The sequence below is a fragment of the Cuculus canorus genome, chromosome 6, assembly GCF_017976375.1.
Source record: "Cuculus canorus isolate bCucCan1 chromosome 6, bCucCan1.pri, whole genome shotgun sequence".
Classification (NCBI taxonomy): domain Eukaryota; kingdom Metazoa; phylum Chordata; class Aves; order Cuculiformes; family Cuculidae; genus Cuculus; species Cuculus canorus.
In genome coordinates, this window is record NC_071406.1 from 19,029,930 (window position 1) to 19,045,097 (window position 15,168).

Genomic DNA, 15,168 nt, shown 5'->3' on the forward strand with positions numbered 1-15,168 from the left:
GCTGCTCACCACTTCCTGACTGAGAAGTATGCCTTATGATCTAATCTGCAACATCAGAAAACAAGGGTCTTAAGTCTCAGGCCTGGATCAAGTGTACAGTGGGAACAGAAATACTGACAGGCAGGATTCTGGATATTCATTAAAAACAGCAGAAGAAAGGATTAATTGGAGCCTAAGCAATGCATACATAAGAAGGATATGGAGCTGTTGGAATGGGTTCAGAGTAGGGCTACAAAGATGATCAGAGGGCTGGAGCACCTTCCGCAGGAGGACAGGCTGAGAGAGTTGGGGCTGTTCAGCCTGGAGAAGGCTCAGAGGAGATCTTATAGCGACCTTCCAGTACCAGAAGGGGCTACAGGAAAGCTGGGGAGGAACTATTCATAAAGGCTTGTGGGGATAGGACCACGGGGAATGGGTATAAACCGGAGAGGGCAGATTTAGACTAGACATTAGGAAGAATTTCCTCAGCATGAGAGTGGTGAGACACTGGCACAGGTTGCCCAGGGAAGTTGTGGCTGCCCCATCCCTGGAGGTGCTCCAAGGCCAGGTTGGATGGGGCCTTGGGCAGCCTGATCTAGTGGGATGTCCCCGCCCACGGCAGGGGCGTTGGAACTGTATGATCTTCAAGGTCCCTTCCAACTCAAACTATACTATGATTCTATGATTCTATAATTGTAACTCTGCCTGTGGTTCTGGTATTGCTTTTCAACTACAGACAGGTATTTTTTTCTTGACTATTCTGCAGAAGAACAGGACTAGCCACACAAGTGTACCAGTGGAAAGAATCTTCCTGAGCTGTTTAGAGTTTGGTTATCATAGTAAAGGTAAATCACACAGTGCATTCCTAACTCAAAGAAATGCCAAAAAACTGTCACTAATTTCTTAAGCATAGATGTCATTCACTATATTGAGATTGCCTGCTTTGCTCTTTTTAGCCCCACAGAAAGTGTGTAATAAACAAAACTATTTCCCCCTTACTATCCTCTTCAAATGGAAAATTATTTTCCTGTATAACTTTTGAGAATTTTTCACATTTTTATACTCTTCCATGTGTAAATCAAAACCAGCTATCACATTTTGAGAAGTCTGAACATCATGAAATTACTAGACACTTAGCAGACAAAACCAGAACTGAATATTTCTTCCAGTTCTCTCAGAATTGCACAGACATTTCTCTTTGCTGATTTCTTAAAAAGAAATTTAGTTGGTCTGTGTTGATACATTTCTCATATGCAATTAATTATCTTTCTAGATTGCCACATCCGTCCAGTAAAACAGTAGTAAAGGTGGAATGCACAAACAAAATGAAATTCCATCTCTGTGGCTATTTCCTGTCTGTTTTCAACTTGCAAAATTTGTAACTGCAAGATATATTTATATTTCCTCCTTTTACAACTGATCAATAGACTCCTAAGAACTCAAAAAGGTTTAGGCATTGGATAGATAACTGCAGCCCTTGCAGTTCCCCCTAAGGGAAAGAAGCCATAATTAGACATGTTCAACATAATGTGTTCAATTGTATATTCCACAATTGTCTAAAATGCTCCTTCAAAAGCATTTTGTACAGTAAGATAATTTCTTCATCATCCTACTGAATCTAAATGTGACTTCTGATAGGCTGCTTACCAAGTTGCTATTCCAAGAAACTACAGAGATCAACAGAGTTCTTCTCAGGTACTGAGGAGGCTCAGAATACCAGTGAGCGGTCACGTGATAACTTCAGAAGGGAAAAATACATTCACTGCCTCTTACAGAACTTTCCATGATCTTTAGTAGCTTCTTCAGGTTGCCCAGCCAATCACTGCTCTTTTTTTTCTGTAAATCTCTTAAAAATATTCTGCCCTGTCTTAACTTGCAGACTTGATAGGAACAAGTCTGACTTGATAGCATACAGTTAGCTTTTACTAGTAATGAAAGCTTAGATTTGACCATGCTTAAGCTAGCCAAAAAATCTGGCACCCCATCATAGGCAGCAAAAGTCAAACTTATCACTCTGAGGTGGTGTCTCTTCCCATATAATGGTAACATCCTATTCAGATGCTGCATAACAGAATCAACCTTAACTGATCCAGAAGCCATTCCCTCATTGAAACAACATATGATAACCATATTCTACAGAAATATAAAGTAGAAGAGAGATTTCACCTTTCACAAAACCTGCATATTAACTACAGGACTTAATTTTCACAAGACTTAAGCAGATGATAGCTGATTTTATAACATTAACTTGTACATGCAAAACTGATTTCTTCATCTCAGTGACCCTGCCAAGACATGAATAAAGAATAAAAATAGCAAAAAAAGCCCCTTAAATAGATACTGTTACTGTAATATAGGCTTTTTGTTACTCTTTTAATTAATTATTCCAAAGGCTTTAAACTAATCTGCTATAGTGAAAGGGCCATGTAAACACTTATATTGTCCTTGCTACATCTCTCCTAGAAAAAAACAACCATCAAGTCACTGCCACTCAGGCTCTAAATTTCAAACCACACTCACTTCAGACTTCAGCAGAAGACTCAGCAGACCACACTGTGTTTGTTTACCTACAGCTGGCACAACAATTCTAGAGTGAAGTATGCATCCCTATTTTATACAATGCTAACTATGTTCACAAACAATTCATCATACTCTACGTACAAGAAAGTCTTTAACTTGTAATTGTACAGAGAACTTCTGTAATTATTACACAACTATATACAATGAAATACAAGTTCACCAAGCTAATGGAAATTACTAACAGTTTGTGAGCCTTCTAACCCCTAACACAAAAAATAACATAACACGAGGAGATCTGAGAACTATTTTTGCAGTCCTGTCTAAGAACATTACATATCATGCACAATAAATTTAATTCAGGTGCTTTTCACTTCAAGGAGTTCCTTGTTTCAACATCTGCTGGCATTTCAATCCTACCTTCAGGATATTTCAGCTGTCAGTACATTTCTGTAAAGTCATAAAGCCATAATAATTCTGACAGGACAATCCTAAAGATGATTGGACAAACTTTAGTTAACTCTAGAAGTTATAGTAGCTAAAGATACTGTGGTTTACGCTACATTAGATTACAAACATCTTACCTCTTGATGGAAGCAGTATAATACACATAAGTAACAAGGAAAACAAAAGGCATATAACCACGCCAAATATGATTTTTAGCCGGATCTGCAGGACAGAAACAAACAACAATTACATTTCTAATATTGCCTGAGGCACACTTCTATGGCTTCTAAATAATTAAATCCTCCCACTCTCTCTAACTGCCATAATCCATCCCAGCAACAAGCAAAATTGTCCCTGCAGTATGTTTGAAAAGACTTCCCTTTCCTTTTTCTTTGAAACAAATACTTTCACACCAGAGCCTGGCCTTGTGCAATAACTGACAGTTTAAAATAACAGATGTAAATGTCACCAAAAGCTGAATTCTGCAGCATACAGACCTTCATTTTCCTGCCGTATTCGAAAAGAATGTAAATTCTCTCTTCTGGGTGTTGGTCAGTGGATCTGGGAGAGGAGTTTGAAAAGGCAGTGTCTGTTTTCACAGTTGGAGGCCAAACCTCTGGCAGACTTTTTTTTCCTACATACTTTCGAAAGCTGTGCCAAATTGCAAAGGGTTTCCATAAAATGAGAACCACGCTTTCGGGGAAGCTCTTGGACCAGAAATGGACAGTGGGTGGCTATAGGGGTGGTGATTATACACTTCCCATCGATGTAAGCCGTAACCAACATCTGCTTACAGTAACTTAAAGGGTTTATGACTCGACAGTTACTCGGTATGTACTGTTTTTCTCTGAAAAGCATCTACTGTATATTTTGGCAATCCGCACATTCTCAGGACCCCGTCATGACCTTATTTCTGCCGTCTGCAGAAAAAGTAAAAGAAAATCCAATAGCTTTATTGTTTATATATAATTAATGTACGTTTACTTTCTGAAATACTAAATTATGGCATGAGAATGCAAAACAAGAAGCAGAAACAGATACAATTTAATGTCTTCCACATGTGAGAATTACTTTTTATTCTTTCTTCTCAGGAAATTATAAACGTCTATAGGCTCTGTAGGAGAGCTGAGAGCAGCGAACACCCACAGCCCCCGTGCAAACTCTGAAATAGTATTTAAACCACCAGCTGCACGTAGTTTATTTCGCTCACTCCAACGAGGTCAACTGCAAAAGCTCCCTGGGCGGCCGCCTCAAGTTACACAGGCAGCAACGAGAAACCCTCGCGGAGGGAAGCGCGGCGCGTGCGCACAGGGCGGGCTTTGCCCCATAGCAACGAGGCGGGCACCGCCCGCGGCCGGGACGGGGCAGACAGCAGAGCGGGGAGGGGGGAGAGCCGCGGGGGGAGCCCGCACGCTGCCCCCTGGTGGCCGCGGCGGAATCCGGGCTGGAAGGAGGCAGAGGCCTTTGGAGCAGGGCCCGCAGTCCCTCGGCGATGACTCCTCATCGCTGCTCGGTGCTTTCCCAGTGCTGCCGCCCCCTCTCCTCCCTGCTTCCTATGTCTTTGGGCATCGCTCGGTGAGGTTGGAAGCTCTTTCGCGCATCTCCACGCACCCTGCAGTGCATAACTGCTTATTAGCACTGTCCCGGACTCAAAAGGATTCTCTCCAAAAAGAATTAATAGAATCATAGAATGGTTTGGGTTGGAAGGGACCTTAAAGATCATCTAATTCCAATCCTCCTGTTCCTGATACACTGTATAGGAAGAGCAAAACAGAGCTCAAAATCAGTAGTTTCCTAACAAGATAAAAACCACGACTACTCAAAATTTCCAAAGTAGAAAAGGATTGAAGGATTGTGACAAAAGATTCCCTCCCCCCCCCCCCCCCGTAACTCATGTTTCTTATTCATATTTCCAAACTGCTACTTATTTCCTAGCATTCTGTGGTTAATGTCACATGTATTTTCAATACCAGTTCAGAGAAATCTATCTTTTTCCCACTGACACTGGTTATTTCTGACAACCAGAACATCACAAAATTGCAAATGTAGGTTTTGATCAGGGTAGTTTTCATTTCCAAATATGCGGCTTCCTCAAATGAACACATATTTTGAGAATGCCTCAAAGGAAATGATTCAAACTCACATGATCTAAAAGACTTGGGAAAATGACTATACGCTGCAAACTAAGTATTTTTCTGATTTGGAAGTTTAATTATTTCACATGTGCTGTAGTGAGATACACAAAGGTTGCAGCATTAGAAGCAACCGAAAATTTACCTGGCAGAGAATGACCTTTACAAGCTTTGTAGCTCTATTGTTCCTAATGCTTGAACTCCTTTCTCTGGACTGTTTTGTTCCAGTACCAGTGAAGAAGCGAATAGCAATTCTTTCAGCAGCCAAAGCTCTTTCTAACTTCTGCATCATCAGAACTCCAGAATGTAAGACAGAAGTCAAAGTGTAAGGAAGCTAGAAAGAGGGTGAATCAGTTGGAGAAACGGACAAATTATGGAATAGAAAACAATTTGTACAGCAACTACCCAGCCAGTTATGCATCTACTCTAAGATACTAAAGTATTGACACTTCCCAGATGAGGAAATTCAACAGTTGGCTGCGTGTGACATCAGACAAAATGTAGGCAGAATAATGAAAATGCAACTAAAACCAAGCCAGTTCTTAAGTAGCCATAGACATAACCAGACAAATCCCCAGTGACTAATAGTTTTTCTTCTTTCCACATTTGTGAACAAATGAAACCTGTGAGTGGAAAATAGGATCAGGATTTGTCACACTCCCCGGAGGACTTTAGGTCCATAAAGGCAATAAATGCAGAAGTAAGTAGCTGATAAAATATGGCAATTTAGCTTGTTTTTTACAACTTCACACTTCCTGGGTGAACAATATAGGCATGTTTTACAGCTCCATTCAGAGACAATAACTTGAAGTGGAAATTCCTTATCCTACACTCCAGCAGGTTTCATTTGAGGTTCATTACGCATTATGCTGAAGTGAGATTGTGCAAACAGTCTTTAAACTTTGGTGACAACATGGCTGAGTCACGCCAGGAACTGGGAGCATAACAGCAGCACACAGGTGAACTACAAGAAGCCCAGGCATGCTTGTGATATGGTCCAGTTGAACTCAACTATAAAAGAACAAAGAAATCCAGCTGCACGTGTTCTTATTGCTTCAATAAAGGGAAGCATCAAAAGCTCAGATTTCAGAAAATCTATTCAGCATGGAAGATTATTTGATTGAGGAACCAGCAGCAATCTATGCAATAGTATCTTTTTACCAGGTTTTAAAACTAAAGTACTGAATAAATTACTTGAAACACTTGGAAATGCTATGTACGGTGTATTACATTTGCATAACTGTAATAACTCATTAATACAGAAATCCACAGATGATCTGGATGATGATTATTTGCCAAGAGAGACTATGCTAATAACTAATTTTTAGTATATTTCATAGCACCTTATCAGATACCGAGTACATGAACAAAATACATTTTAAATTACATGGAATCTATCAATCATTCTCCAACATTTTAAAATAGATTCTCAGATGAATGTGAAAAAAATGTAAAATTTGTCCAGCATTTAATGTTAAATCAGCAGATTATAAAAGCAGCCAAAAGCTTTAGTATTAAGCAAGATATTACAAAACAAGGAGAATAAATTAGACTTCCTAAGAACAACAGATGAGGGGAATGGTTTACTATTTTTAACTAATTAAGTATCTGCTGATGAATAAAGAAATTGGTGAAGATTTCACATTTGTTGTGCCCTGCACAATACATAAAAATATGAATAGCATTATAGAAAGATATACACAAATATAGAACACATATACTACAAACCATTTACCCTCCCTATCTCCAAGTGGCGTTTCCTGCTTTAGTTGTATCAATCAAAAATACCCATGGAATTGATGTGTCTCAAAACACCTTTACATATATAATCTCTTAACTCTGAATAAGACTTATTTTTTTTTACAAGGTCTAAGGTAAGAGCTTATTGGTATAAATCATTGTCATGGAATCATTTCAACCCACAAATAAACCACGATTTCTGTAGTTTAGGCACCTACAAGACTGCTGTAGTGAAAACTCACCTGTGTGTATATTTATTTTACAATGTTATATGTTTATAAACAAAGTAACTGATCCCCAAACAGCCGGTATAATTTCAGTGATAGCTGAAATGTGCTGCTCTTCTCAGTCAGAAATTAGCCTTTTTTTCCCCTCCCACTGAAGCAAGACCTGAAATATGAAAAAAAACCCAAACCCAAACCCAGATGTGGTCCTGATGCAAACCTGAAATAAAATCTGATTTAAAAAAAAAATGAGCATGGTATTTATATTACTTTAAAAAATGTGGCGCAATTACAGATCTAGCCATAATAGGCATCTTTTTTGTTGGGATATATTTTTCAGCTATGTTGTAAAGTAGAAATTTTACCCGGGGCTACTGAAGTGTTTATATGTTCAAGGCAGTAATCTTACTACTTTATCCTGAATTTGCAAAGCTGTTGTTACTACTAACAACAAACAGACCTTCTTTCCACTCTTCAATATCTTACTTGCAAATAGGGGGAGGGGGAAAAAAAATCTGTCAATGAGATAAATATGGAGACATATTATGCTGTTTCTACAGTCAGAATATCACTATCCTTTACATTTCTAGGATGAAACCATGGTAGTATTATAGTCAAAATACTTACAATGAAAGAAAATAAACAGTATGAGTTGGCAAAAGGTTAATCATTATAGCAATTTATTGAAAAAAATACATACCACGTTATATAATCGGTTTAATGATCCTATGAAACTAACACTCAAAGTCACCTGCATTGTACTTTTTGGACATTAAAATAATCAATTTCAAGTTAGCTTAAGGACTTGATTTTTTGAAATGTCTTTTAATGGAAACTTAATTTTAGTCTGTCAAAATGTATGAGCTTACAGCTAAAGATAAGAGGGGAACAACTCAGTCATGAAAACACTGACAAAGCAACAGCAATTCAGAAATAATACTCAGCTAATCTGTTCTCTTTTCATGGCTCCTCTCTTGAGACACTTTATCTTCAAAAGGGTTATAGCAGGAAGAAAAAAAGTAATCACCATGGCACATCTCAAGATGTCTGTCCTATGTTCTGTGCTTGACCTAACACACTTTTGACAGTGTTGTCACCCCATGATGTACTGTAGTGAGTAGAGACAGGAATTTCTTCCACGGATACACATGACTGCAAAGTATTTGGTCATCTTCTTTGTCCTGGAATACCACTGCAAATCTGAGTGCAGACTTCATCCTTCTCCTTCCTTGGTTTTTTTAACTCTTCAAGACAGTCTCCTCAGGCTCAGGGGCTCTCAGTGTTTATGATGAAGCATTTTCTGCAGGATACAGGAACTTCTAATCAGCAGCCAGAGAAAAGCTGAAAAGGGCTTTTATTTTCATTTTAAGTCCTTAATCTTCATCACTTGAAGGACAATGAGCTCCATAATTAAAATCAGGGAACCTGACAGACAGTTCTCCCCATTTCTTAAAAATGTCCTTTGTTGTTTCCTTGCCTTCAAACACAACCACAAAATTTTTAATCTTTAGGCAAGGCAGGTCAAGACCTCGGTGAACCATCATATTCCCCCAAGCCTGCAAGTATAACGAAATTATGGTTGAGACACAATAGACAATATTATTAGACAGAAATAAACAACATAAAAATATGAAAATAAGTTGTTACTCACTTGTCCACAATCTTTACAGTTAATTTCCCCATTTGTCTGGTAATCAGCATGGTTCTCTTGCAGTGTCTTATTTTCTCTTGTATGGTAAAGACTTCTGAAAAACAGACATACAGTGTGCATTAGATACACTAGTCAGTGTTTACATACAGTTGAACACTGTGACTACAATTGCTGAAGTAGGATATGAAACCTAAAAGGTTGCCAACTCTGACTGTTATGCATATTCAGGAGTTGGTGAAAATGCAAGGTCATACTTCATGCAGTGAAATACAAATGTACTCCATGCCTCCTTCCATAGCATTTCAGAAGCAGTATCCTCCCTCACAACTCTTGAAGCAGGACCAGCAGGATCTGTTATAATAAGGGATAGATCTAGCTTGTTTTTTTTTTCTCCAGGTGCCATGGAGCTGTCAAAGAAATGATACCTGAAAGTTAGAGGTTTTCTTCTTACTCCCAGTAGTCCAACCTTACCCTTTAATAGAATCATTTGGTTCTGACTATCCAGGGCTGCAGTTAACATGCACATTCTTACATCGTTTAGTTTAGGGAGTACTTGATTTTGAGGGTTATGATTAACCTGTGCAGAAGGGCTATAAGAATTATTACCTTCTAGTTTGAATTAACGGATAACATTATGCTGACAAGACAATTCCACAATAAAAGCAGGTTAATATTTAGGGCTACAGCTCAATTTTAATTTTTTCAGCATACGGGTATTAATTTCTCGTATCTCTTCAAGAAATCTTTACAAATTATACCAGTGACATGTCTCAAAGAAATCATAACTTTAGAGGACAGTAACTTGGTAGGATGGTGTCTGTTATATAATTGGCAAAGCATGGCTGATCTGTAATGTACAATACTCATTGCAAATTTACTGTATTAAGCAAATGCTCTTGAAGTTGAATTAAAACTTTTTCCTGTTCTCCTAATTTCCATTATAAGTGGGAAGAGAAAGTCAATTCCTGCCATCATGGCACTGAAAAGTTAAAGTTTAACATAAAAGCTTACCGAACTAGATGGCATCTCTAGATGGCAATGGAGATAAGGAGGAAAAATACTGGGAGAACTAAAAAGGGTGTGACACCAGAATGAATATCCTCTAAACGTACAATTGCCAACGCACAGCTCATGGCCATGTGTTGAGTCACAGGTCATAGTTAAACTCTTATCCTTAGTCTGTTACTGATGCGAGTACGTGAGTAACTGGTATTCATCTTTGGTTACAGTTATACTGTACATACCATATTTTATAAGTGACCTAGTTCATATTGTCACAGAAGCTGTATCTTTCTGCAAAGTTTCAAACTCTAGTCACCTTTAAATCAGGGGTAAGAACCAACATTTCCTTCAAACTCATTAACTGCAAACTCCATTGAGCCTAGGACTCAACAATATTGGAATAATCTTTTTTTTTTTTTTTTTCTCTCACAGGTCCTAGAGGGTTACAGGCTCCAATACAGACCTGCTGAAAAGAAAATCTATTTCTGCCTGAAAGAAATAGAGTAGTTCATAAACACTTACTGGAAATCTTTTTTCACAGTGATATGATGCATGTTCTCAATAACTTGTATGTCTTCTCCAGAACATACTGGCTTGTGGCAATTTTTGCATAAGAATGTTATTAGTGAAGGATTTTTCTTGTATGTCTTGCGCTGATCTCTCTTTACCTTCATTTTTTTTTCCACTATACTTTGCAACTGGAAATTCTGAATCTAGAAATAGATCAGTAAGAGCAGTGTAACATACTGGTGGAATGATAGTAATAATTTTCTTTTTCAGTTATTTTACTGAGTTCACTGACAACACGACTTGTAGTCAATTTTTCCCCTACTTGTGTGTCCCCTCCTCACAAAGAGAGAAGCAGACTTCTCCACAGGCCCAGAAAACATAGATTATAAAACAAATATTCACAGGTGGATCTGACATATTTGGTATATAATATTATTTTACGTTTTCCTCCCCTAAGTAGATTCCAAATATAAAGTATTTCTTACAAAATAAATCAGTCTTCTTTAGAGGGAAAGTGCAGAGATTCGGTAAATACCTTATGTAAATACTCTTCTTGTGGCATCTTCTGGACATGCTGAATGGCCTTATACATCATTTTCTCACGGAAAGTATTAACATCATCACGTTCAACAGCTCCTGAGCTTCTTGAAGCCACAAGTGCATAGGTGCTCTCATCAGCTCGAGCTCGACCACGAGCCTACAATTTACAAGGAATTCAACATAAATGGCACAATGGTCCATAGCACACCCCACAACATGTTTACCTAGCTTTGTAATGGGAGAGAGGTACTATTACTTAGTGTCCCCACAGAGCATTTTTTCCCACTTAACTCAGACAAAGAATCAGTGAATAACACATACTGTTTCGCATTATCAAAGATACCTGTGAAAATTGTACTCGGGAGGTTCGTGATTAGCACATTTTGCAAGGCATAAACTCTATTCTGTTATAAAACATAAGAATGCATTTAAATATTAAACATATCTGTATTTATGCTCACTAATTAAATGAGAACATGGACAAACTGGTTTTCTGTTATGCAATTATCTCTTTTTAGCTGCTGGCAGGACAAATGTCTTTTATGTCAACCAGTCTGCTGATTGTATTCTCATACCTTTTCTATTAAAAGAGCTGTTTGTGTAGAGCTTTAAATGGATGTTACGCCATTACACACAGAAGGAAATTTTATGTTGTGTGCAAACTGAGGATGGCAACTAGAAATGAACCTTGTTGCAAGAGCAGTTTTGAAATGCATGCTAAAAAAGAAAATATCTCCAAACCTCAGGTATATGATTCACCATTTGCATACTACAAACAGAAAAGCACTTTTAAAAATAAGTTATGTATGCAGTAAACCCACACCTGCACCATAGCAATTTCATTGGTGACGTGGCCATAGCAAATAACGATGTTACACTCTTTGATGTCTAGGCCTTCCTCAGCTACAGGAGTCGCAATAAGTAAATTTACATTTCCACCTCGGAATTTATCAATAACTTCCCTTTGCGCATTCTGTAAATTAAAAAAAAAATAAATCAGTAAGTTAAACTTCAGTATTAGTTTCTGTCATCAGTTTCTTCTAATCAAGAAGTTTAACATTTTGCATTCCAATCATTTCAGAGTGGAATGCTAAACATCAAGCGGCTTCAACAACTGCATTAAGCATCTCTCAGGATCACAAACCAATGAGTTCCTATTCAATATAATAGGTGTTCATCTGCTTTGAGGGAAGAGGGAACAGAAGCCAATCTTTTAAGGTAACTAATCTTGGAACTTTGCAGACCATTCAATATGTGCTAGGAGTTTTGATAATATAGCTCTTCGATAATCTTAAATTATTTTAAGTAGTTATTCAGGTATTCTGAATTTCTACCACTCCCGTAATTTCAGTTTAAAGTATGCACTTGAGCACTTCCACATCAAGTTCCAAAGCACTTAGAATTCCCCATAATAAATAGGAAACACAATTTTGGTGATCTGGGGAGCACCAAAAAGCACAGCAATGATACACTTCAAAAATAAAGCATCCAAAACATGGAATTCTGAATTATCTGGATATTTCAAACTTAAGCAGAGACACAGAAACTTCCTATTTGCTCTATTCAGTCTCAAAACATAGAGGTATTGTTCTGAATTACTGTTGTCCTAATAAGTATAAATTCATTTAGCTATCACATTTTTCCTATTTTGTTCACTTTTTCTTCCTTTGCCTCACTACAATGTGCATCCCTTTTGACTATATGCTCCTCTAGGAAATGGCTGCCTGTTACTCCTATTGCCATAGAATTCAAAACCAACAAAGCTTGTTTCTTACAGAAATAAAATAACTCTGACTTGGTTATTCACCTATCCTGCAGCTTATGAAGGTAAGTTGCTGGTAGGTATGAAACGGAACTCTGGGCTTCAAACTTCAGTCTGCTGTTCTTGTACTAAAACAAGTTGTTTTCTCAAGTCACATACAAGACTTTAATGCTGCAGTGCACAGTCCTGTACCTGAGTCATGGGCTTAACTTCACTGTTATGTCCAGCACCAATAAGATAATGGGCCTTAATTCCCACTTCTTCAAATTTTGGGTTATCCTTAATCCACTGGAACAGAGCAAAGGCACTTAGCCGAGTCTTTGTGAAAATAATTCCTCTGGGTTCCTCAGTCTTCGTGAACTCTTCCATTAAAGTGTTTCGCAACTGTATTAGCTTCTCATTTTCATATTCTGGCTTTTTAGTCAACTCTTTCAGCTGTTTCTTTTTTGCTTTAAAAACAACAAATGCAAATTTAGAAAAGGTAACCATGTAAAACAAGAGCTCAAAATAAACCAACCCAAAGCAAAGAGCAGCTTTCTGTATAATTCTTCCAGAATGGCTCATTCAAATCCAGTGAAGAGCTGCGGCATATCGCTTGAGTTTACATTCATTAAAAACACACTAATCATTCACAATTGATAAATAATACACCACCATTAACTTTAACATACAAGTTGCCTATACTTCATGGCAAGAATAAGCAAAAGAAAAAACCTCCGTTCACACACCAGAAGTGGTACAGTCAAGTGCACTGTATTAAAGAGCTAAATCACAGCTTATTTTTGCAAAACAGTAAAAACAATGGAAAACATCTTTCAAGGAAAAGGAGATTAACATGCGGAGCCCTCAGAGTCGACAATGTTTTTATAAATTTAGACAAATTGCCCTTGGGACATTCATTAACGTAGAAATCCTCACTAGAAACATACAATGTAATAGGCACCAGGATGGATGCACTGTTCAAAGTATTGCCGCTTTTACAGGCACTTCAATATGCTCAGTGAAATGTTAAATGAATGACTGTCTCTGAGAGGCACTATTGACCATGACCAAGGAGGATTCCTCAGATGTTTCAATTTTTTAAAAAACTTCTAATATTTACAAGTCAGTTGTCATGCAAACACAACAACACTTTAAGGTGGAGTCTTTGTGTGTTAAGTTATTACACTCTGATGTCATTACCCCTTGCGGATGATTGCACTGACCTTGTCCAATGCAATGATAGTCAATGTATCACAAACAACTACACCACTTAAGCAGTGTCTTCACTAATACAGTCTTATTCATATTTTATAATGTAATCAAACAAATACAAATACATACAAAAAGTAGGTAGATGCAATCAACTCCAAATTTTTCCCCATTAGTTAAACCTAAATCCTAGTTCCAAGATGAATGATCTGAAGAAAACACACCTAACTTTGGTCTTTGCAATTAACTCTCTGTTTAGTTATCTCACTAATCACTCTTTACCTGAAACTTACTCAGGGTCATCACTCCTGTGTTTTAGTATATAGACAAACGCTATCGTAGAAAGAGTTGGTTAAGAACTCATCATTTCATTACTTTTGTAATCCCTTAGTTCATCTTTTCGCCCTTCAAGAGTGTCTACTCGAATACACATCCTATGTATCTGTCAGTGTCCTCAGGGACACACCACTGAAGAATAGTTTTCACTTACTATCAGCAAAAAGAAAGTGCCCTTGGGCTAAAGCTGAAGAACTTCTACTATACGCTGGGACATAATCACACTATGATGTTAACATACTCCATACTGTACAAACTGGGACATCCAGACACTGTCAAAAAAATAACACAGAAATCTCTAGGATGTAATAATAAATGGGCCCATGTGAATCATATTAGTGCATAACCTATGGATTCCAAATAACAAATATTTCAAACTTACCATGAAATAAACCTATTAGAAATTCATCTGTTTCATCCTGTTTTGATACTGCTGGTTTATCATCATCATCATCATCACTCCTTACTGTCTTCTTACTTTTCTCCTCCTTATAGAAGTTATTTAGATGATTGTATGCATCCACCATTCGGATGGTGTCATTTATTTGGAGAGCATCATTATATTTCTTCAGGTGTTCTGCGCAGACACGTTCCTTGCGTTTTTCTTCTTTTGCAGCTAAAAGTGAAGAAAAATTACAAACCCATACCTACATACAGAATGACCCAAAGGAATCCAAAGCTGGGATATTTTTACTATGTAGTTACCTCTTCTCTCTTCTCTAATCACCCACTGTTCATATGGTTGAGTTCCAAACTCAGATTTTGGATGGAGCTGACAATAGTTTTGAATGTCTGCCATGATCTCTGTAATTCTCTCTCTAAATGGATCCTAAAAATAAATAGATTACCAATGTAAGAAAGTATCTTCTGGTAACAAAAACATCGGGTAGTACAACACTGAGTACTTTTTTTAAAATGCTAAACCTTAAATTAAGAAAACAAGTAAGGTTGTAAAGTGCATTTAGAGTTATGGAAATAAATAGTTCAGAATATTACAAGAATTACACTGTGAAAGAACATTTAATTTTAGTGAACGTAATGTCACTCCAACATAACATTTAAACTATGGTTCAAAAGGGCTTTTGACCAGATACCTCAAAAATATAATTCACATTAAGTGAATATTTAATTCTAGTT

General features: G+C 37.5%; 2 protein-coding genes across 2 annotated transcripts in view; both read right to left on the reverse strand.

Moving 5' to 3' along the window:
• The window catches only part of FAP (fibroblast activation protein alpha), a 38,818-nt gene extending 35,153 nt beyond the window's left edge, over positions 1–3,665 (reverse strand). Inside the window, exons 1-2 of the mRNA XM_054070418.1 lie at positions 3,441–3,665; positions 3,081–3,165 (exon numbers count right to left, since the gene is read on the reverse strand). Coding sequence (XP_053926393.1) covers positions 3,081–3,165; positions 3,441–3,446 — 91 coding nt within the window. The 5' untranslated portion in view covers positions 3,447–3,665. The remainder of the gene's footprint in view (positions 1–3,080; positions 3,166–3,440) is intronic.
• A 2,617-nt stretch (positions 3,666–6,282) lies between these two features.
• The window catches only part of IFIH1 (interferon induced with helicase C domain 1), a 31,500-nt gene continuing 22,614 nt past the window's right edge, over positions 6,283–15,168 (reverse strand). The window contains exons 9-16 of the mRNA XM_009555524.2: positions 14,737–14,860; positions 14,414–14,647; positions 12,697–12,953; positions 11,566–11,715; positions 10,738–10,899; positions 10,215–10,405; positions 8,691–8,784; positions 6,283–8,595 (exon numbers count right to left, since the gene is read on the reverse strand). Of these exons, the coding sequence (XP_009553819.2) occupies positions 8,413–8,595; positions 8,691–8,784; positions 10,215–10,405; positions 10,738–10,899; positions 11,566–11,715; positions 12,697–12,953; positions 14,414–14,647; positions 14,737–14,860 (1,395 nt within the window). The 3' untranslated portion in view covers positions 6,283–8,412. The remainder of the gene's footprint in view (positions 8,596–8,690; positions 8,785–10,214; positions 10,406–10,737; positions 10,900–11,565; positions 11,716–12,696; positions 12,954–14,413; positions 14,648–14,736; positions 14,861–15,168) is intronic.